The 25277-nt window shown below is 34.1% G+C and overlaps 1 protein-coding gene across 1 annotated transcript; it reads left to right on the forward strand.

The window, feature by feature from the left end:
* The first annotated feature begins 12941 nt into the window (after positions 1–12941).
* Positions 12942–24140, forward strand: LOC149537323 (thylakoidal processing peptidase 1, chloroplastic-like). The gene is made up of 6 exons (XM_089802833.1): positions 12942–14010; positions 14935–15003; positions 15116–15184; positions 19715–19801; positions 22823–22890; positions 23151–24140. Exons 1-6 carry the CDS (start codon positions 13264–13266, stop codon positions 23320–23322), a joined length of 1212 nt encoding a protein of 403 aa, XP_089658959.1. The 5' UTR covers positions 12942–13263; the 3' UTR covers positions 23323–24140.
* The last annotated feature ends 1137 nt before the right edge of the window (positions 24141–25277 follow it).

The raw sequence follows: 25277 nt of genomic DNA on the forward strand, positions 1-25277 counted from the left end.
TGTCCCTGAGATTGACCATATCAACTAGATCTATAGTTTGAATAATACAATGAATTTCATCTTTGTCATGTTATTGTTCTCCTAATTCATAGAGTAAGACTCAAATATATTTTATGAACCGAATGAACCAATAAACTCTTCTAAAAACCATTGGCACACGTGTAAATGAGGTGCTCTACCTAGCTGAGCTATAGCCCTTGACAGTTTAGTCTTAAAAATATACTAATAAAATAGATCACTTTCTATCGAGATGATATTTGATTTAATCATTCTTAAGGGCATATCGTCTAATTATGCCTAGAATTTAGGTATGACTCAATAAAGAACCTACTTAACTCAGTGGTTAGAGTATCACTTTCATACACCTAGAGTCATTGGTTCAAATCCAATAGTAGGTAAAACTTATTTGCTACGATTTATTACTCAACTCAATCAAAGAAAATAAGTTTTTCTCTATTTTGAATAAAATAAATTCGTTAATAAAAAAGAAAAATTCATTCCATTTTAAATAATGATGATGAATCCATTTTGAGATCATTATCGAAGTTGAACTTTACAAAGAAAGAGATTACTAAGTAAATTGAAGTTAGAATTCCAAAATGATTATTGACTGATCAACTCATTACAGAGCATTTGTGCTTTTTTAGGTTTTTTTTTTGCTAACAATTAGCAATTGGAATCAATATCCTATTTATTATTTATGAGAACCAAACCCAAAGAAATTAGTGTGAATCTTGAACCTGAATCCAAACTGACAACTTAGCCAAATTGCTTGACCTCAAGGAATTTCAAACTAGGATGCTAAAAACTCTCCACCCCTTCCCACATTGCATCCTCATGTGAAAGATTATTCCATTTCACAAGACACTCCAAAAGAATCTTGTTCCTCGACCTCTTTTCCCTTGCACCCAACACCATTCCAAGTTCTACGATCTATTTTCCTTCATCATCCACAAATGGAAGCACTTGTGAAGGGGCATTTTTTTGTTTGAGGGCTTTCTTCAAATAGGAAATATGTAGAATATTATGAACTTTGTTGTTAGCTGGAAGATCAAGCTCATAAACTACCTCACCAATCTCTTCCTTAATACATTGTAGGGTCCATTAAATTGTAGATTTGGGTACTCAAATCGATTCCCTTTGATGGAACACCTTATATGTGGTGTAGTCTCAAGAACACCATGTCTACAACCTCAAAAAATCTCTTTTCTAAGTGCTTATCAACATATATCTTTTGTTGGGTTTAAGCAATTTTCTAAGTTTTCAAGATATCTGTACTATGTTATGTCACATCCTTTGCTCTTGGGACTCTACAATCCGTAAAGAACAAATCTGAATATGAAGTAGCATCATGAAAATTAACCATAAACAATATTAAAGGAAACACAAGCTTTCCCATGCAGCAAGTATGATCTAAAAACAAGCAACTTTTTGTGTCATGGCTATCCATTGGTCTTGCAATGGCACAAAAGCTATATATATATATATATATATATAATTTGACAAGCTGTCCCAATTGTGACAATCTGTTCCATCAACTAGCCATCCCTTATACAACACAATTGTTGCAACAATGTCATAACTATGATGACAAGATCTGATAGATAATCGTCACTTGTACAATAATAGTGTCGCATACATGGCATAATCGTGATTGTTGACTGGAAGTTGAAACCATCACAATTATGATAATGTACTGTCGCAATTACAACATTGTAAACATGAACTCTTGTCCCTACCTTCTTCTAAGTTATGATAGTGTCACTCATTTCCATTATGATAGATGCCCTCGCTATCACAATTTGCGACAGCAAAAGTTTGACGACTATTCAACAAGAGCCAATTCATGGTTCTTTCGCTAGGGTGATGGGTAGACCTCGCAATTGCAATGGCCTGCCATCAAAAAACATGTCAAAATGTAGTAGTGAATGGTTTAAAGATCCCTCCCTTCTTGGGAAGAGGGAAAACCTAGGAACATCCAAAAGGGATGAATGTGTTTGGCAGGTTCTGAAGAAGGGATGGTTCAAGCTCAATTTTGATGGAGCTTTAAGGGGGAACCCAGGTAAATTAGGGATAGGATTTTGCATTCACAATGATTAGGGGGAAGAAATAGCAAAAATAGTGAAATATGTAGGGGAGACTACAAACAACTACGCAAAAATGTCAACTCTAGTGGAAGGACTCTCTTTATGTAAAGTGCTTGAATTGACTAAGTTGGAAATAGAAGGAGACTCTACTGTTATAATAAACGCTTTAAGAAAAGGCTCTCTCTACAATTGGAGGTTAGATGTGAAGCTATCAAAAGCATTAGAACTTTGTAAATATTTGAACATATAATTATTTAACTATAATTATATGGAGGGGAATATGAGGGCAGATAAGCTAGCAAATTTGGGGATTGATAATTCCCTTGCAATCGATTAAGAAATATCAATAATCCAAACTTTGGTCTTTTAGTGGCATACTATTATCTCTAGGGATAACTTTAAGAAACCCCCATTAGGAAAAAAGTATAAAATCATGGCAAAACCAACATTAATTTAGGGGTAAAAAATTAATTTCTATTGGTGATTTTTTTTCAAACTAGGAAAATAATTAATTTTATTGGCGGTTTTATTTCCGTCGCATGAAATTTTTGTAAAAATTGTGGTGAATTTTTAATTATTGAAGAAACTCACGACCAAAAGTGCAAATACCTAGAAACCATAATTTTATATCATCTAAACAAAATAACCCTATTTAATAGCTGTCAAATGATGCTCAATCAATGGTATAAATCATATTTCAGGCCAAAATATTTAAGGAGAACAAGTTTTAAAGAAAGTATCTAGAATAATGACACCTATCCACAACCAAACCTATTTTGGGCCAAACATTAAAAGGATAAAACCTTACTTGATATGTCTCTGGAATAGCGACACATGTCAAGTATATGTACTTAAAATATAAACTAACTTAAAGATTTACTACATATTGGTTAATGTGTCCATCGAATAAGACAAACCTCAAAAATTGTAGGCAAAAATATTTGATTTATCATGTGGAAAGATTAAATTCCATTAGCAAAGTCACCAAAATAAAAATAATTATGTATCATTATTGGCGATTGGTCTAAGCATGGGACCCAATTTTTATAAATTGCATATGACATGAGCACCCTAAAAGTGCAAAATTTTCCCCCAAATTTAGGGTCCCCAATGAGTGAAATTTTCCGCTAAAGTTATCCCTGATTATCTCTAAAAGTTATAAAGTAAGTATAGGGTAACATAGATTTCCATATCTTTATTAAAATAAATCTAGATCTCTTTTATCCATGTAAGATCCCTTTCGCACACACTTAAATCTTCTTAGTGGAGGGAAAGTGTAATGTCCCTTTACTGATTTTGTATGATATTTCAAGCCTCTAATCAGATCTTTAAGATCAAACAACCAATCTTTCAAAGATTCACCAATTTCTCAATAAACCCCAAATCGGGTATGCCGGAAATAGTGCCAAAAACTTCAAAGCTTCACATATTATTAGTAAATCTGAAAGTGGAAATTTTTATAGAAATTTCAGCAGCATAACAGACTACAAAATGATATTTTCAGATCTGTATAACATTTACACAATAGCTCCCAAACGGAGGATAAAAACAATGCTCATTGGGCTCCCGAAAACAACATAGAATAGCTCGGAAACACCACAAAAACACTAATAATCTATCACAGAAGTATAATCACGAAAAAATACATATATTCAGCTCTATTTTAATATCTAAAAGTCTGAAATACAGAAGCAACCCAAACTGATATGAAATACTCAACCGGAAACACCAAACTCTTACAAAAAACACACCCGAAAAACCACAAATCTGCACTGTTCAGCACAAAGGAAAACTCTGCATGAGAATTCACATGGAATGGATTCAAACGCCCATCCTTAGCTTTCCTAGAAACCTACAAACTCTCCTTCTTGGGTCTCCTTCTCCACAGGTTTGGCAACCTCTAAAGAATAACAAAGAAATGAGCAAAAATCAAGTTCTGGAATGAGCCCAAAATGCCTCCAAACTCCTTAAAAGAGGGCATAACCCTAACTCATGTCCAAGAGGGGTTAATAAAACATATTTTAATAATAATTTTCATTTATTAGTCCATTAGCTTCCAAAGATTATCCCTTTTTTCCGAAACTTCACCTTTTTGGGCCTGCCTACCTTAGAAAAGATTATTATTTTTAATTATTTGAAAAGGGGACATGACAAGTCCTCCCCTTCCAAATATTGTTTGTCCTCAAGCAATGGCTGAACAATAAACCAATCAATCCACCTGGATCCCAAATGTAGTCATGAACTATACTATTGTCAATTAACACAGGCTCCTGCAATATCCTCTGCAATATAACCAAGAGTAATCCATAATCAAACAGACAATTACTGCTCAACCAAACTCCAAAGTCACAACTTCCACAGTCAGAGACCCACGAGACACAAACTCTTAGGATATCAAAACCCAAGTAAATTGGACAAATCAAACTACCAACATAGTAAATACCATCAACGCATCCCACTGGCCTATACGAAATGTACAATCCAACTCTGCAACAATGGTGAATGCTCCCGAATGAAACTGTACCAAGTATGGAGAATCCACACACTGTACAACTCCTGTAGTCAACACAACTCTGCAGATCACCGGCCACTGTCTCATAACCATAACTCCCATGCACCCCATGAACAAGTGATACAACCCACTATGATTGATCACCAGCTAAGTCAGGAGATGTCATAGCCAAAGGAGTAGAATCAATAACAACACCCGCTGAAGCATCACTCCAAAACTCCTGTTCTAAGTCATGTATTATCAAGCTATAAATTATAGAACCTATCACCATGTCGTGCCCATCACGACTCTCATCTTGAGGCATCAAACTATCCCATAACTGATGATAAGCACTAGGAACCAAAGTACATCTCTGTATCATCATCTCATCAACATGGTCATCAAAGGTAAATTGATGAACATACCTCACAATGTAATGCCGATAGAATGCGCCAATCTTAGTCAGTGGCTTAGACTACAATCTAGATGTAACTAATTGCAATCGATCACTAACCAAGTTGGAACTGACTACTACCTCTGAAGACATCACCAAGGGAGTAGTATTACTAGCAGGAACCATGCCAACTGACAGCTCACCAACATCACACATGGTCTTTGATACAACATCTCTAGTCTCCGTGCCATTAGTACTAGAGGTCACCACCATGTCAGGCATACCACAACAATCTGCTGCAACACCCAACTCAACTGAACCTAACTCTAGTGGGGACAAACCCGATATGGCAATATTAGTATCAAGGATGGATGCATCCCCATCTCCACTATCTTTGACAATCTCGACCATGGACATCCTCGGATCTCCAGACACCATAGCTTGTGACTGTACATAATCTAGTAAAGACTGTAGTTGCTCTAACTCCATGGTTACCTTAGCCAAATTAAACTGTGACTCCTTGAAAGCCAACTGTGTACTCTCAAGAATCTCAGAAGTCACCTCAAGCTACTGAGTAAGCTCACTCACCTCATCTTCCTTGGCCAACAATGCATCGTATGCTGTACTACCCCACTCCATAAGATAATCTCTGTCGGCTACCAACTGCATATAATCCTGTCTCAAAATTTGGGTAGCCTCCCATAAAGAGTGGAACTCTGTCAAGGAAAGATAACTGCCTCCCTACTCATCACTAGTAGGAGAACCCCATCCATAAACTGCTAACAATTGATGAGTAGCATTGAAATGTTGGCAAGCGATAGCAATGTCTCGCTCACTAACTCTCAGCTGACTAGACACATGATGGCACTGGCTAGACTGTATCCTACAAACCTCCTCCAACACACTGTCTAAAGGAGCATCCTCAAGGTTACTGGTCTCTAGAGTATTACCATCCATATCATGCGAATCAACTCCAAAGCTCATATCAACATACAGAGTATCAAAAACTGTAGCACTACTATCCAACTCCTCTGTACCAAAAGAAACCACCAAGGAAACTAAGTCTTCAAAACTGCCCACTGCATCCTCTTGGATGTCATCGATGCCAATATGATCTTGGGACTCATCTGTACACACTACCAAATATGAAAGATCATCAACAAATTTTAGCAAGTATGGTCGACTGGATATATGAACAAAGCCCAACACCAGTGTATAAAAACTAATACCAGCATCAGACAAGCTGTTGGCACAAGAAAAGACAACACCGTGCAATCTACTAATCAAATCCATGATAGCACCCAAACAATCACTGCTACCAAAAAGTGTTAAAGATTTCCAGTCAACTGAATCCCAAATGCCAATATAACAATCTCGAGTCCATATCTGTAAACTATAATCAACTGGTAACTCGAGCAAACTCCTCACCTGAGTAATATGACCAATACCAACTAATTCCACATACCTGTCTGACATTGTCCCTATATCCTGGATGTGAATGCAAGATGAACTCACAACATTATCAATGTCCACATATGATCTACCATTCGTAGAAAGCTGAGTATTAGGAGTGCAAGATGAAGCTAAACTCAATTCCATGCCATGCTTATCCCCATGTCTCTCCCAGTCTTGTAATGCCAATGGAGTATTCACCAAAGAAACTCGAGTGTCCTCAAGCTGAGAAAGCCTGTCAACTTCCTCCTCCTTCCTGCTCAAGGCACCTGAATAGTCTCTGACAAGGCTAAGAAGATGGTCACGATCTGATAGAAGATGTAAATAACTTAACTTCATCGTTCCCATTCCTTCCCTAATCGCTTGTAAGTCACAACAAGGAGACTTTGCCTGAACTCCCTTATGTCTACCCTGTAACTGAATCATCTGAATGTGATCCTCTATCATATCTTGCATCTTGTCATGATGAGATAATGAAGTCACAATACTATCTTTGTTCACCTTCAGCTGGCTAGACAAATCATGTGAAGTACTACCTGCCTCAACCTCATGTGATGAAGCATCTAACTGTGCCTGGTACTCTTTCTCAACAAAGTCATGAATGGTCAATGTCTGCTCATCTCTACCAGGTATCTCACCATCATGCACAACAACATTCTCATAATCATCATCTAAACCCACTACCTCCTGTAGCAGAGTAGAATCTGAGACCTCTGCTTGGCTATAAGCTAGTTTCTCAAACTCCTCATGCAAATTCTTAGTAATTGTGTCATCTGCCCTATGAGAAAATTTGCCAAATAGAAATCCAATCAACTTATCCACCTTAGCTGGGTCGGACAACATGTCATTCATCATACGATGGTGCTCAACCAACTATTCAGACATGTCATGGCTTATTTTCCTAAGTTTATCTCAAATGTCTAAATAACCATCCTTTCTACTGTTCTAACTCTGGATATCAATTGTCCAAGATCGTGTCCTCTGAGACTCTGTACTATAATTGTCCATTCTGAATAAAGTAGAGTGCAACCCCAATAGGTTATAACTTCTTCAAACACCAAGAACTAACATGCAACTGATTAGAAGTAGCATGCAACCATAGATTTTGACATGCAACTGATTAGAAGCAACATGCAACTACCAAATTCACCAAGAACTAACATGCAAATGATTAGAAGTAGCATGCAACCATAGATTTTGACATGCAGCTAATTAGAAGCAACATGCAACCACCAAATTCACCAAGAACTAACATGAAAATGATTAGAAGTAGCATGCAACCATAAATTTTGACATGCAACTGATTAGAAGCAACATGCAACCATAAATTATGTCATGCAAGATTAGGATAGTTGTCAAAACTGACATGCAAACTTCTACAAACCCTCAGGCTGGCAAGATCATAGCTCTGATACCACTGTAATGTCCCTTTACTGATTTTGTATGATATTTCAAGCCTCTAATTAGATCTTTAAGATCAAACAACCAATCTTTCAAAGATCCACCAATTTCTCAATAAACCCCAAATCGGGTATTGCCGGAAATAGTGCCAAAAACTTCACAGCTTCACATATTATTAGTAAATCTGAAAGTGGACATTTTTATAGAAATTTCAGCAGAATAACAGCCTACAAAATGATATTTTCAGATCTGTATAACATTTACACAACAGCTCCCAAACGGAGGATAAAAACAATGCTCATTGGGCTCCCGAAAACAACATAGAATAGCTCGAAAACACCACAAAAACACTAATAATCTATCACAGAAGTATAATCATGACCAAATACATATATTCAGCTCTATTTTAACATCTAAAAGTCTGAAATACAGCAGCAACCCAAACTGATATGAAATACTCAACCGGAAACACCAAAATCTTACAAAGAACACACTCGAAAAACCACAAATCTGCACTATTTAGCACAAAGGCAAACTCTGCATGAGCATGCACATGGAGTGGATTCAAACTCCCATCCTTAACCTTCCTGGAAACCTGCAAACTCCCGTTCTTGGGTCTCCTTCTCCACAGGTTTGGCAACCTCTGAAGAATAACAAAGAAATGAGCAAAAATCAAGTTCTGGAATGAGCCCAAAATGCCTCCAAACTCCTTAAAAGAGAGCATAACCCTAACTCACGTCCAAGAGGGGTTAATAAAACATATTTTAATAATAATTTTCATTTATTAGTCCATTAGCTTCCAAAGATTATCCCTTTTTTCTGAAACTTCACCTTTTTGGGCCTGCCTGCCTTAGAAAAGATTATTATTTTTAATTATTTGAAAAGGGGACATGATAGAAAGTATTGCCCGTATGATGACATTAAAATCTATCTTTATTAGGTATCAAGAGATAGCCAACATGACTCATAAGATGAATACCATCATTAAATTAAAAGGCCCTCCCTCTCAAATTTCCTTTGACGAACCCATAACATGTATTCATCTTAGAGAAGTCCTCCTAAACACACATGTTCTAGTGGTCTAGGATTTCTTTAGGATTTTGGAAAATAATTTATTATGAACACAAATTGGTATAGGGTTCATAGTGATATCCCAATGATGTTCCTTGTTATGACCAGTTTGATTGACATTAATAAAAGGAAGTTTGAATATGATGGTTAAGCATTTTTTCAAGCCATAATACTTAAGGAACTTGGATAAATTTTTGGCCAACATGAGAGAAGACCTCCTAATTTGTAGACCTTATCTCTATGACATTCCCCAACATGGACAACAACTAGTTTTGCTTTATCCGATTGCTTCTTCTTTTGATTTGACTAGAGTAATTGAATGGTTTTCTATTATTCATAGGAATGTTTATTTCCTCCTCTACTTTTTCTAGGTCAAGAGGACTCAGGTTAGAAATTGGATGGAGAAGTATGTGGCAGAAGAGTAGATTAGAGCATAGGAAAACAAAACAGAGGCGAGCTTAGAATGTTTGGAATTTTGACCACTAGAGGAAGAGGAGGTTTCAGAAGTGGAGGACTCACCATCCTCCTCTCATATGCCTGTAAACTAATCTTCCACCCCTATGTTCAAATGAGTACTTCAATCTAATGTCTTTAAAAATACTTGGGCCTATTGAATGGATGGAATAGGAGCGTTCAAGCCCAATATTACTATTTTTTTTGTAATCAAACATAATGTTTTTATCAGGTTGTTCTAAGCTCTTTTCTTTATTAACAGTGTGTTTTATTCTGGTGTTATTGTCTATATCTATTGTTTTATGTTTTCTTACCCTAGCTCTCTTAATTTATGATTTCTTTTTCTAAATTAGTATACATTTCCTTAAGTATCTTTATGACATATAATTGTTATCTATAGAACCTCTAACCACCTAACAAGTAGTATAAAGTATTGGTTGGTGGATGGATCTGTGTTTTTTTTAGGTAGCTCTAGAAGAAAGGCACATCATGTTAGAATAATTTAGAATAACTAAGGGGGGTGGGGTAAATTAGTTATCCAAGGTCCAAATGTATAGATAAAACTTTTTAGTACTCAACAAATATATGTGCATGCATTGGTTAGAACATCCAATATCTCAAACCTTTGTATATTATTGTCCTAGTTCAAATGAACTTTGCAAAAATGTAAACATGAAATATCACAAATTCAATCACACAATTTGACATAAGGATTTAACGTGAAAACCCAATTTGGGAAAAATGACAAGTGAGCTATGTAAGGAGCCAACCTTGTTAAAGGTTACAATGCACAATGTTAAATGTGACTTTGATTAAATAATTTCAATCACCCTATTAAAAGTGAGCCTTGTTAGAGGACTTTAGAACATTCCATTAGAATGTCACCTGATTAAAGGATTTACTCATGACTGTTAGGTCAACCTTAGTCCAAAGGATTTATCCATACTAATATGATTGATAAAAATTAATAGTAGGACTTGATCTGATAACAAAACAACTCACTTGCAAATTTTAGATCTCTCATTCAACTCTCCATTCTACTTGGCATTCATTCCCCTTCATCTTTGATTGCTTGTTCACCCTTCAAGCCTTCTTGCTTAGTATGCCAACTACAGGTTCATTCCTTCGACCACCATATGAAGCAACACCTCCATATTCCTTCTCTTTCTTGCTCAGACTTTGCTTTTGGCCTTGTATCTCCTTAAATAGAGAATTTTGATCTTTTGTTGCTTAATCACAATCATCCTTCTTAGGGTTAGGTTAGATTCATTGAATCATCCCTTCTTTCATTATGTTCCCTCTAGAAACTTCTCTTACAATCCTCATCAAATTTGTCTTCAAACAATTTATCCTGAATTATGTACCACCAGCGCATCAAGCTTATCATCAACACAATTCACATAATTCAAGAAATCAACTTATGTCGGCTCAGATTTGTCAAATCTTCATTCAAAAATTTTATGCTGTCACTCGACAATAATTGACATCTAATGCTCGGTCAACACTAGGTTGCTCGACATAAACTAAATCTTGCTCGATCAATACTGCCATTTTTTGACACTCGACACATACTGAATTTTGCTTTGCTTGGTAATAACCATCTTTTTTGCTTAGCTTGAACTAAATGCTCAGCTTACACTGTTTGTTCGGTCAAGCTTTGCAAACACATTCTTTTTGTATAGTCTTCTTCTTGTCTTTGCTTTAGTATCCTTTCATTGTAGCCTTAAGTAGATAAACAATACACTATATCATCAAAGTCTCACTTGGTCTTAGTGCTCCTTTTATACACCATATAACTCAACCTTTCTCTAAGTACTCTTGTTATCCTTTCTTTTCAAATCCTCTTTATCAATCAATCAAATGATAACATTCTGATCAAAGTTACCAATTGTCTTACTAGTACGTAATAGGTTTGACATTAGTGACAAAATAATAATTGTTCCCATGATAGGTTTCTATACTTCAACAATCTTCTTTTTCAACACATCGTTCATGAGAGGATTATATGTATTATCCCCCGAAGTTCTTAATCTTAATATTTTTATTGTAATTCATTAGATATTTGGCTTTGTAAAGAGAAATATTGAAGGACTATCACCCAACTCTCTCCTCTCAATGCCCCTCGTGTTGGGTTGTATATATTCTATTCAACTTAATTAATTGGCTTCAACCTTTTATTTGTCAAAAAGGAAACCATAAGTTCGTTTTTGAAGAAAAAATATCAAATTGCTTACAAATTTTTATATTGAAGTAAAATTCTAAAATCTTTTTATTTTATAATGTATTATAATATATCATATAATAGTACATATCTTAAAATTATGTTTAAAAATCAAATTATAAATAAGATAATGCACTTTTTAATTCTTAATCATCATTTAAGTAATATAATATTATTAAATAAAAATTAATACCTCTTGACTTATTATATATATATTATTAGTGATATATAGTAATATATTAATTGAAAATAAATAAAATTTAATTAATTGTAAAAATCTAATATTTAATTATTAGACTTAATAAATTTAATTTTAATAAATATAATCTTAAAATTTTTAATAGAAAATAGTGTAAATTTTTCATAACTTTTCAATTATACCTTAATATTAATTGATCTTAATTATAATTTTAATTAAACATATACCTATTTAAACTTAATTGTGAATATAGTAAACTACAAATAAATTGTAACACTAATTGAATCATAATTAAATAGCAACTCTAATTATAATTAAACCCTTACTGGTACCTATAAATCGTAATGAGTGTCTAGAACCTCAATATTAACAATAAAATTTGGGTAATGACTAGTAATCATTTTTTTCATATATTTATTATAGTTTTTTAATATGCATCGAAATCTCCTAAATTTTCTGGCTATACATGGAACTAATCAAGCATTCTTTGTCCGAAATGAAAGGGATTTAATGATATCCACTAGATATTAACAAATAGGTAAATGTAAAAATCTCATGAATTTTCTCACATACATGAAATTAATTAAAGCATCTTTCTCGAGCAAATTTTAATGATGAGATCAAATAAATAATTTTATTTACCTCCACCAAACCAAATGCCATCTATAACTTAAAATAAAGAACTTTTTAATAATGTCTTTGAACCAAACGAAAGTGATTAGAAGCTTTTTGATTTTTTATTGTAAACAATTTTAACTATAACATTTGGATCAGACTTCATGATCCATCAACTAGATCAACTAATGAATAAATAAGAAAAAATAAATCTTGATAACAAACGTCAATTGTTAAAATTGTTTATATAATCACAACGATCAGCTACTAACAATTGACACACCTAACAAATTTCCTATATCAACTTTAGCACAAATTAAATTAGGGAGAATATTGACCGGGTACCTGAAAATATTTTAATGGAAACGATATTGAGATGAAGCTTCTTAGAAAAGAAACAAAATAAATTCAAGTACAAGAAACAACGATAATAGAAAACTATGAAATTGGGTGGAAGTTGGAATTAAGCGAAAGGACGTCGAATTAATGTAAAATGAACTGAAATGCAATTTGCAGCTAATGCCTTTAAAAATCCGAATTCAACTCCTTGACGGTTCATTATAATTTTGCTCGAGTCGAAGGGATAAGAGAGCTGTGGCTGCTCTGAATCTCTGCAGAACTTTCTCGTCGCGGAGAGTTTTGCTAAAATTTTGATACCTATTGCCTTTTTAGCGGAAATCTAATTCATTTATTGATCAAATTCGTAAGAGGGCGCTCTGACCAGAAGAACAAGGAGACCCAATTCACAGATTTAGAAAAGGATTTGGTGAGAAATTATTTATCAATGGCGTGCTAAACTGCGGCTACACTGGCACTTCATTGCTAGGCCCAAACAGAACACTGTATCGATTGTTCAACTTGATTTCCAAATACACAGGTATGGCCGTTCAATTGACTATTACTTGCCCTGCTGCCTGGGTCGCTGCCTCTTTATCGGGGGCATGCGGATTCCAGCAGAAGGGCGGGGCTAATTTATCCTATTCCCGTGACAAAAGGTGCAATTCATACAAATGCTTCTGGACAAGGAAAGTAGCGGCGGTTCTGAGGGAGTGCAAGCTCCAATACTGCCCTTCATGGAAGTCAGAATTACAGAATATAGGGGCTTCTCTTGTTCAGGGGCAGCTAAAATCCCCCTCAAATTACTGCAGCAAAATGGGGGTTTCAAGGGTTTTTCCATCAGACTCGAGGACTTCTATGGTGGGAGTTTGTGGAATTTCTTCGATTGGAGGAGCCTCTATGTTCAGGGTCAACACCTCCCCCATGTTGCCATTTCTGCAGGGCATGAAATGGCTTCCCTGCAGCGAATTTTTTCAGGGTCCTTTAAGAAAATGGAATACTGCAAGGAATAGCCTCAGTAATGAGGATCACGGAGGTGGAGACTTAGATACCGATCCTCAGCTGGAAAACGAAGCACCCAAGCTTTCAAAAAATGCAAAGAGAAGTAGTGGTGAGAAAATCAGTTGGCTGCCTGAGTGGGCACAGTTCAGTGCTGACGATGCCAAGACTGTTGTAGCAGCAGTTGTTATCTCGGTGGTTTTCAGGTCGTTTATAGCAGAGCCCAGATTCATTCCTTCGTTGTCAATGTATCCCACCTTCGATGTCGGAGACCGGATTGTTGCAGAAAAGGTACTTTTTAACTAGTGGGTTATTAATATATGGGAACTATTCATTTAATGGTATACTTGTAAAGCATCGGGCACTCTCTAGTTTTATAAAATGCTTGTTACATGTATTAATTTTGAGTGTGTATTTTTAGCTGTTGTATGTTAATATGTTTTTTACATCGTGGATTTTTTCAGAAGTCAGGTGCTGCATTGCTTGGTAAACCTGCGTTATTAGTCGCAATTAACATTTACCGGTAGTTGCTTGGTTTAGCTTCTTAAGGGTTGTTTTGGGTAGGCTTGAATTACATCTCAAGTTGGATTTGAGTAGGCACGAGTATTTCTCTAAGGTTTGTTGTCTGCAGGTTTGGTTAAGGTTCTTAAGGTTTCTTTTGGGTAAGCCTGTATTATCATGCCCTTCACGATTGTTGACTAGGATTGGATCACCTCCTTTACACATTTGTAAGGTTTCTTTTGGATAGGTTTGAATCAATTTATAAAATTTTGTTTTTAAGCCTTCGAGCACTTGTTTTGTATAAGACTCGAATCTCGTTCTTAAGATTTGTTTATGTAAGCATTGAACCAGGTTAATTCTACCGGTTGTGCTGTGGGTTGTAAGCTCCAAATTGAGATTAAGAATTAAACAAACACTCCACTCATAAGTGCCTTAAATAATAATTGAATGCCAGATAGCCCATGCCTTTGGACATCACAAATACTTTGTAGGTCCTTTAAACTTTTTAGTTGTCAAACGTGGTTGAATTTAGAGGAAGGGTAAAGCAAAATTTATTGTACTTCTACCGTGTTCAACATCTGGTAAATTTATTTTGTCTTATGTTAAAGAGAACAAAGGCAATCATTTCCTGTTTTCTACTTCTCTGAGCATTAAAATGGTATTAGAAGACTATCGCTAATTATTACAATTTTTGCTGTATCTTTAATTTTGCAGCTCTCTTATTATTTTAGAAAGCCACAGGTGGCTGATATAGTGATCTTCAAGGCTCCCCCAGCTTTGCAGGTAATATCTTGTTTTCTTTGGAGGTCTTTGATTACCATATGTAGTTTGTGAGTTTGAGTAATTCCTTGATTGAATACATTAGTTCTCTTTGTGATTTGTATTCTCTCTGCAGGAAAAAGGATACACTTCAGGAGATGTTTTTATTAAAAGAATTGTAGCGAAATCAGGAGATATTGTTGAAGTAAGTCTATTAGCGTTTTTTCAAATTAAAAAAAACTAATCATGCATTATCTTTATATTTGTTTGATATTCTTATGGTTCTTGTTTTGGCACTAGTTTGTTTGCAACTTTGCGTAGCTCATATATTGTAACATCTCAAGCTTTTATTATTTGCTTAAAATTATGCAATAGCTTTCTTATTATTAAGATTGGAATTAATGAGAAAAGATTTTCACAGTCCATGATAATTTTCTCTAAGAATTTTCGGATTCGATTGTGTGTAGTTTTTTGCTTCGATGTTTCGAATTACACTTTGTGATCCATCATTTTTTCTTATGCTCTTCCCATGCTTTGGTTCATTCCGATGATGATCACAGAGTGCAATTTGAAATGTTGATGCAAAAAGCTATACACAATCGAATCCAGAAATTGTTACAGATAAGATTGTAATTCTCTGCATATTCTAGGGTGATGAAGAAAGAAGAACTCAGATCTTATTTTGTCTTTTTTGTAACCTGAGTACTATGCTCTTGAACTTAGCAAGGTGGTGGCACCCTTAGTTCTCTCTCATCTTCCTACTTTCAGTCTTGTAGAATTTCTTATATCATTGAAACCTTAGTGTGTAATAAATATAATAGAAATGAGAAAGCATTCACTGATATTCTTTTGTATTAATTAATAGGAGATTAGACCTTGTACCTGGTGTCAAAAGGAAATCTATTGAAGCTGTTGACAGAAAAAACTTGACTGGAGTCTAAGGTTATGTTATATGTAGTAAATCTTAGTGTGATGTAATAAAAAAGGAGAATATATAAATGCAACAGGTATAATCAATGTGCAATAGATTACATTCATTCATATATATGCATTCATAACATTATATTTGTATATTTTGATGTCTTACACGTCTTATAATTCATTTATCATTCTTCAATGTTCATCCATATAAATATATATCACATATATCTTGTATGCCTCCTATCACATATTTACTTCATATCATTTCACACATGTTTCGACACTATTCCACACTCTTATTCTCACTTTTCTATATAGCCTCCTTATGCCTTTTCATAATGCCTTTCCATCATATCCATCCAATAACTCTTAATATTCTTTATTCTTATGACATACTCTTTTATTCTATAATACTATTCTGAATTTTCTTTTATAGCTTGTTTAAGCACGTTATAGTTTTTTTAAGACTAAAGTGGTATATAATGGATGCATTTTTCTAGAAATGAGCCCAATGACATTTGTGGTGCCTCACAGCCCTATATCCTGCTAATATTTTCCTCAGGCCTAAAAACAGTGTCTTGTCCTCAAGACAACTTAGCAAAAACACTTCTTAGTACCAATCCTCTTTGTTTTTGTGACAGGTTTGCCTTGTAGTTTACCCTTATTGTACCTCTTCTTTTTAGCAGCATCCACCTATGAACGCTCTATCTCTAATCAAACATTAAAAATTTTCTGGAATGCTGTCATTTATTACATATGAATATTTATGCTTATAACACCTCTTAATTTTTTCGGGAATGCTGTCATTTTTTACAGATGAATATTTATGCTTAGAACACCTCTTAAACATATATGTTATTTTTTTCTAATTAGAATTGTGAATCCATTCACAGTTTGTATACATTGCTTCTTGCAATTTCCATTTCAATGCATTTTCTCAAAAATGAATCTTCGTCCCCAAGGATGAAGATTCTAGATTCTAATGCATTTCTTTACCATGTCCTTTTCTCAATAAATGACAACATTGTATTTCTTGAACAGATTTGTTAGAACTCGTTGTACTTATAACATCATCTTCTTTCCATTTTAAGGTACTTCATTTATTGTTCTCACACTTAGATTCAATAGGCTTTTTATGAATTGCTGTTATACATCCTATTCTTCCCACTGTCTTAATATCAGCATTCTTTGGAGAACAGAACTATCAAATCTTCTAGATTCAAAATCATAATTTTTTGCCACCTTCAACTTTTCATCAAGGAAGCTTAAGCCGTATCACATTTCTTAAATGGTTCATTAAGTGAAGAATACAAATTGTTAGTATCACACAAGACATTACACAATGTAGGCTTAGGCATTGATTTTCCTTTTGACACGTTGCAAGCAATTGTTCCAAATGATTATTTCTTCTTTCGATATTCATGTAAGTTACGGGATTTGTACCTACAAGCCCCAAACCGAGTTTTGAGATGCACCTGGTATAGGTGCATTTATGTGTACTTGAAAATTTGAAATGACTTATTTGAATATTTTTCAACTATCAATTGACACTTATATTCAAACGTTAGCATTTGACATTGATCGATGATCAAGTATCATTCTATGAAACAATTTAGTTTTACAGTTCTTTGTATTTCTCCAATTTTTTAATGTACAATACATATATATTCATACACCTATTCATACGCACCCAAACCCCCTTTTTCCACGTACCCATGTACCCACATAGTGCACCTCTCCCCAGACCTGAATGGATAACTCAGATTAAATGACACCATAGTTTTGTAAATGGTTTCCCTTTGACTGGAGTCTTAAGGTTTAACATTCTGTTGTATTTACTATTTAGTAAATCTTGACATGATGCTATAAAATAGAGAACTTCTAATTGTTCTAGGTACAAATCAATTTATTAGATATATAAACTTTATGACTATCATATATTCATATATGATAATGTCTTACATGATTTTTCATCCACCTACATATATATCACATATATCTTTTACACTAACTTATTCTCACATATATTTATTTAATATTATTGTACACATGTTTCTACACTACTCCACACTCTTATCTCTGGCTCCACACTTTTATCTCTGGCTTTCTTTCTTTATATAGCCTTTTTATGCCTTTTGATAATGCCTTTTCATTGTATACTTTCATAATAACTCTTAATTATCTTATTGCCATGAATTTGCATTCAATTTCATAATGTTTTACTCTTTTGTAGCTTATGTAGATATTTGGAAACCATTTAAGTAGTATATAATAGATATATGGGTGTAGAAATCACCCAAATGATATTTATGGTACCTCACAGCCCTATATCCTTCCAACAATAGCTGTTTCTGATTTCTTAAATCTGTTCTTCTAGGTGTCTTATTTTCTGTTGATATTCTTAATCTGAGCCTTATCTTGGTATTGCAATTTCACTTACTGCCTTATTATAATAGAACTGATATATGAGTTTAATCAATATAATAAATTTAACTATGACAATAAAGTACATTATCATGGTGATATGGTATAAGACATACTTTTCTATCATTTTCCAATGCTTAGCTAGTTGCATTCTTTCTGCAGTGGCTGTTCCGCTGTTTCTGTCATAACTGTTGTTACTGTTGTGGTTAGCTCTAGCATCTCAAACTTGAGTGCAACTCACATAAAAGAACTTGTCCAAGTAATTAAATATCTTGCGCATGATTTTTACTTTACATTTAATTAGTGAAGCAAGTAGCTCTGCAAGTTAAGGCAGCTGAACATAAACTGATACTTCGGGGAAATGCAACAGGTGAAGAATTGTAATCCATCAATTAAAGTGTGTTAATGTTACAGTGATCATCATTTGAAGTTTTTGCATTGAAAGACATGATTATTAGGATAACATGACAAATTTAATAAAGCAAAAATAGATCTACCCTAAAATAAAGCCAAAAAATCTCCCTGTTGATGTATGCCATAATCTTTTTGAGTGTCTGGAAATAATTTAGTTGATAATTTCTGTTGACGTGCAGTCTAGCTATAGGTTCGATAAATTAAAAATTCCATCTGCTTATAAGTTCAAAAACTGCCTGGTTCATGAACGTTAGTACAAAATACTTGATCGTGGTTGGTGGGAAACATTTTTGATAGAAGGCTCTGGGTTGCTGCAACCTGTCAAAATACTGAAAAATTTAATGTCATTTGGGAAATTTGAGTTATATTTCGAAGTTGAAAAAGCAGTACCTTCGGGGAGTATGAGTGGCTTTTTAATTGAGAAAGGAATTTTAAAGAGGCAAATTTCCCCCGTAAGATAATCCAATGCTCTAATTGTTTATCGTCTCATGAAAAGGTATTCATGAGAGGCTTGTACAAGGAAGGAGCATTCAAATATCCAAGGAGATGAGAATGGAAGGCCCTTTCGTAGAATTACGGTGTCCTTTTTTGATGGCCTGGAAACAATTTAGGTAGTTCTTTGATTTAGTTATATAAATTTCTGACTATGTTTAGTTTTATTGTTCTATGAATTTCTGAATATGTTATCCTTTTTGGCTTTTATAAAACTAAGCAATGTTGATGTTCTCACCCCTTACGTTAAATCTGAAAGGCCAAAGTGTGTCAAAAGATTGCAACTACTTGTGCCCAAAATCTTTTCAACGTCATCGGTAACTCCTAAATAAAAATTAATGCAACTTTATTGCTTGTTTGACCATTTTCCCATGATATGCATCTTATAAAGATATGTTATTATGTTGAAACTTGCAACACTCTTTTGTTTTGACACTGAGTTATTATTCACATATTGCTCTTTTTTATCAAATTTCCAACGCAGGTTCACAATGGCAAGCTAGTCGTCAATGGTGTTGTCCAAAATGAAGACTTTATTCTTGAGCCACCTGCATACGAGATGAATCGAGTGGTATTGTCTTTTGGCTATCTCACTTTTCATTTCTAAACTTTGAAGGGAAAGGAAAAATGTTCCAAGCTGAGTGGAGGCAATTGTGGATGATTTTTTTCCTTCGTTTGCTCTCAGACTGTGATCCTTCTTTTGGAAAGTGGAAAGTTTAATTGATTGTTATTTTTTCATAAAATTCCATAGTGCGTTGTGTCTGTCACTGTTTTCTGGAGTTTCAAAAGTCACAGTTCCTAAACAATGGACTGGGACAGTTTTTCGAGGAACCTGAATTTTGATTTACAGAGAGCACTTTTAATATTGCTGAGAAGCTGCACCCGTACATTTTTTTGTTTGTGGCATACTTCTTGTTAGGATTAAACCACGGACAGAAATAACAATTACATGCAAATATAAACAATATTAGAAAATAATAGATCACACAGAAAAGAACACAAGACACTAAGATTTAATGTGGTTCACCCAATCCCTGGGCTATGTCCACCAAACAGCAAGTTTGATATTATTACGATCCAGTGATTACAACCTGATTACAATCTGTAATGCCTTACAGCTCAATACCGCCGCAAGAACCAATTTTCGCATCACAACACTGAAACAATCCCTAACCCTAAGCCCTTTTTATACAAGTATTTTTACCGTTTTAGGGTTATAATGAATAATTACATGTCGGCTCAAAATCCTGATAAAATAGGGCCCAAATTTTTTTTTCAAAGAATTTATTAAGTATGTACTGTACTTTCCTAATCAGTCACCACAAACTAACACTTCTAAAATGCCACATGATGCTTTATGATGCAGGGAATCTATGTTTCACCATTCATTTATGCTGCAGATTTAACACTAAAAACCAGGGGTAAATAGTTACATGGCACCGTGACCATGAATCCATCTTTGGAGGATTTTGTTTTCATTGGGTAAAATGTTATTGATAACTAAGTTGAACAGATGGATCGTTGAGAAATAGTTCACCTATGGCTCTTGCTCCTCTCTTATTTGACTATTCCTTGGTGACATTTGTGTAGCATTTACAAATGGTTTGAAAATAGCTATTGAATTATGATAATATTATTTGGATTTCTTTTTATAGTTCTTGAGTTATATGCATTGGTCTATGTTTCATGACTTGTGTTTCACAAGAGCCCATCTTTCATGCAAATGAATGGTACACTTAGCACTCACTGTATCTAGACGATATTCACAAAGATGAAGCATTGGGCCTTTTCAGGGGTCACCCATCCACACCATTGAGTTTCCTCCAAGGTTTAGTCCACTTAGTTCACTACGTGCCTTATGAAACACTCATTATAGAGCCTTATGAAACACTCATTATAGAGCCTCTTTAGCTCATCAATTGATAAGTAGGAGATTTCTTCCAAAACAATTCAAATCATGACATTGATGTTAGGATGTGCCAAACTCATCGACCTTATTTCATGAGTGGTGGTTTACAAGAACAACTCTCTCATGAGAATGAATGGCACACTTAGGTTGGGATCCCATGGAGGAGTTCTTAAAAATAGAGTTGGAGCTGCGAGCATTTTTAATAGTATTTTGAAGTTGGTGGTGCCATGAATTTTGTAGTGTAGTTCAGCTTAAAAAGTGTAAGCTTCTAAATTTAGAGAAGCTGATGGTCTCATGAATTTTTCTTCTATGCCTAATCAAGGTGAAATTTTATCCGTCTTTGTAGTGTGAAAATTTGGCAGGACTCATCTCTTTTTGCTGGGAACCTAAATATAGATGATTGACAAGTAGCAACTGATATCCCTAAGCTGGTGGGGCACTTTCCAGCACCACTCTTCTTCACTTGCTCAAATGTGCAGGCCTAAACGATAGGAGCTCTAATTTTCCAAGTAATCTTGCCGCTGAAATAAACACTCTTCATGAAACCTATTCGTTGAAAATAAAAGCTTAAGCCTTCCATAAAACCCTAACCTTGCCTGTCATGCTTTACTGTTCCTTAACGACATTTCTGTAATATTCATATAAAGTTTGAAAGCCGCTATTGAATTATGAAGCCTCAGTGCTGGTCATGATTGACTATTCCTTGACGACTTTTGCATAGCATTTTCAAAATTCTAAAACAGCAGTTGAATTATGAAATGTCGTACTGGTCATGGAAGGATTCACTGGCTTTGTAGTCATTCATATGTACAGTGTCAACTTATCTGGGTCAGTGTCAACTCATCTGGAGACCCAGTCAAGGGAATAATTCTTAGAGTGGGCCTGTCTAAACCTTAAGCGCTATGAAGATTTTGAATTCTAGCTTAGTATGCCTTTTGGGAATGTCTTTAAGTTCGATTAAATGGGAAACATAAGTCTTATATTTACTTTCAAAGGATATTTGAATTGGAGCCTAGATATAGTCTTTACTGTGAAGTTGCGCATACTTGTAATTTTTGGTAGCAGCCTTTCTCGTCATTACCACTTTGATGATAGTTTTGTCCTACTTATTAGTTAAATAAATAATTGACAACAAGAGCCATGGACATCTTTCCTTAGAAATGTTGTTTCTGGGCGATGGCTACCTGGGTCAAACTCCTTAACATGCATACAGGACTCTGATTACCTTTGTTTTATAATCTAGAACATGTGCATTTGATTCTATTTTAAGGGAGGAGTTAATTATATCCAAATTGTAGGCATTTATGTGCTTGTATTGTGGAGGGTGATTCAATTCGAAATGGGCGAGCTGCTGAAGTTCCTTATTTCTTCATCAATATAATATTTTGAAGTTGATTTTGAGCTCATTATCGGCAACTCGTTATGCTTAATGATGTACATATTTTTATTTGTAGATATTTTACTTTTAAATTGAAATGAGATGGTCCGGGAGATTGATTTGTGTGGCAACAATATCATTTGTTTGCAGTCTTTGATTTCTTTTTAAACTAGCTATTCTTTGCATTTAGTACCACTTTGACTAAGAAACTTTTCTGCAATGTTGTCTAGAATAGTTGCAAATAAGCACAACTAATGCAAATTTGTGATGATATGTTGCTAAAGAAGTTAAATCTGTTTATGCAGATTGTCCCTGAAGGCTATGTTTTTGTAATGGGTGACAACCGCAACAACAGCTACGACTCTCATGTTTGGTATGTTCTCATGTTATATATGTTTATCTCAGCTCATTAATCTAATTAATTAATTTTTCTACGAGAAGGTGCCATTATTTGTCAATCTGTATCGTGCCATATCCCTTATTTTAATATTCATGAAATATAGTGCTAGAAGTTTCAACAACTTGCAATTTTTGTTGTTAGTTACAATTGTCATTCATTACTTCTTTTTCGTTGAGGATCGGGGCATATGTCTCCAAACTGTTTTTTCAATATTATTTCCTTTTATCTTTCAGGGGGCCACTTCCTGTGAAGAATATTTTGGGAAGATCTGTTCTCCGCTACTGGCCTCCAACTAGAATTGGAAGCACTGTTTATGAAGCAGGGACAACTGCATTGTCAGATGAGAGGGTAGCAATGACAATTGCACTATCAGATGGCAGAGTAGCTGTTAATTCTGCAAAATAATATTTTTCATAGATTTTACTTGAAGACTTGAAGTCTTTCTGAATCGTGCTCAACTGGAAAAAAGAATCAGCAGATGATGTTGAAGTATAAAGTTTTGACGAAACACAAAATTGCATGGTCTACATGGCGCTGATCAAAAGCGGCATTACCTTATGTGGCTGACTTCACTGGGTGTGAAGGTATTTAATTTAAGCGTTCCATGCGGATCTGCAGTATATGGTGGATGGCAAGTTGGATTATTTTGTTAAGGAATCAACCTGAAATACCCCTCTGCGACTCTGAATAAAGTGGGAGTAGATCTTTACATGTGTTGTCAATTGCCAAATTTTGAAATTTGTAAAGAACATATTGCTGAATTAAGGTAACCAAATTTTTTTGTGGCTGCTGTTTGGCCAAAACACATCAAAGCAGATGCAAACAAATTTTGATGGTGATTGACGCTGAAAGATGATGCTTTTTATTAGCTGATTGTTTTGCTTATTTACAGTGAAACATCTTGATATTTCTGTGGTGTCGCTATCCAGAATTGTTTCACCAAAACCGTTGTTGATCACATTGACTGCAGTCAAGTATTGGATTTGAGCAACATATTTTGCTTAAGTGGACCAAGTTCAGGTGGAACTACTTTTCTGCTTCTGTGATTAGTTGCAGATCTTTATTTGTATGTGGCTTTTTCTTGCCATCCAAATTAAGCAAGTGCTTTTGAACACAACAATATTTCATTATTGGATGAGAATATTGAAAAAAACTTGAATTATTATTTACCGAACATGTAAATGGTGAAAATCTTGGGCTGCTAAGAAATTCAGTTTGGTAAATGTCTAGCTATTTTGTGTCTTTCTGTGCTTTTTGTTGGCTGAATTGGTAGTTTTACTCACTTCAGGAGAACCATCTTGATATTTCTATGGCAGGAAGAGTAATTATTTCACCTGAAACTGGCTGCATTTGGGTAGGTAATATTTTCTGATTTCGGTATGGATGTCCACAATTTATGAACAAATTTTTGTAAACCACATTAGTTGTATCAATGGTTCTAGCAAGCTGCCTTGCTGTTTCCCTGTCTCCTTTTCTTTATTAGATTCTGCCTTTGACAGAAAACTAAAAATACAAAAATTTGAAGATATACTAATGTTTGCAGAAGTTATATTAATTTGCATGCTTTTTTAAAATTGAAAAATACAATTTTTTGAAAATTGCATTGGTCCATGATAAAAAAGGCAATGAAAAAATTCAATTTTCTTAAAACAAAAATACAATTTTTTTATAATAACTCTATTAATGAATGCATTGATTACAACTTTATCTTTTTCACATTTGTGACTAGTAGAATTGATAAAAAAAATAAAAATTTATCTTCCACCTCACAAATGAATGTCTAATCAATATTAATAATCCCTATTTATTGATGTTTAGTTTTTATAATTTGTAAAATGTTATTCAAATATAGATATTTTAATCAAATATAGAGTTAAATGTTTTATATTTCTTATTTTAAATACATTTATTATTTAAGATAGTTTATGAAAAAGAAATCATATGAATTTATAGAAATGAATATTTTTAAAGTTGTATAATTTAGATATTTTAATGAATGAATGTCTAATCAATATTAATTATCACAATTTCAAATATAAAGTTAAATATTTTATATTTCTTATTTTAAATATATTTATTAGTTTTACATTGATTTTTTTTTGCCAATTGTAAAATGTTATTTCTTTGAATTTATACTATGCTTTACTAGCTACTATTTTACAATCTTGCTCTAATACTACCTTTCAAACTTACTAGAGATTTTGGTAGTTTGAATAAATTAATCAACAATTTTTTTTTTAAATTAAATATTTCAACTTATAATTGAATTGGTTCATATAACATAATTTCTATTGTTATTTATATCCCTTTTTATTTTTCTTACTAAGTTCAAGTATATAGTTAAATGTTTGATATTCTTA

This window comes from Cupressus sempervirens, chromosome 9 (assembly GCF_028749045.1).
Source record: "Cupressus sempervirens isolate cs-2001-9-10 chromosome 9, ASM2874904v1, whole genome shotgun sequence".
NCBI lineage: Eukaryota > Viridiplantae > Streptophyta > Pinopsida > Cupressales > Cupressaceae > Cupressus > Cupressus sempervirens.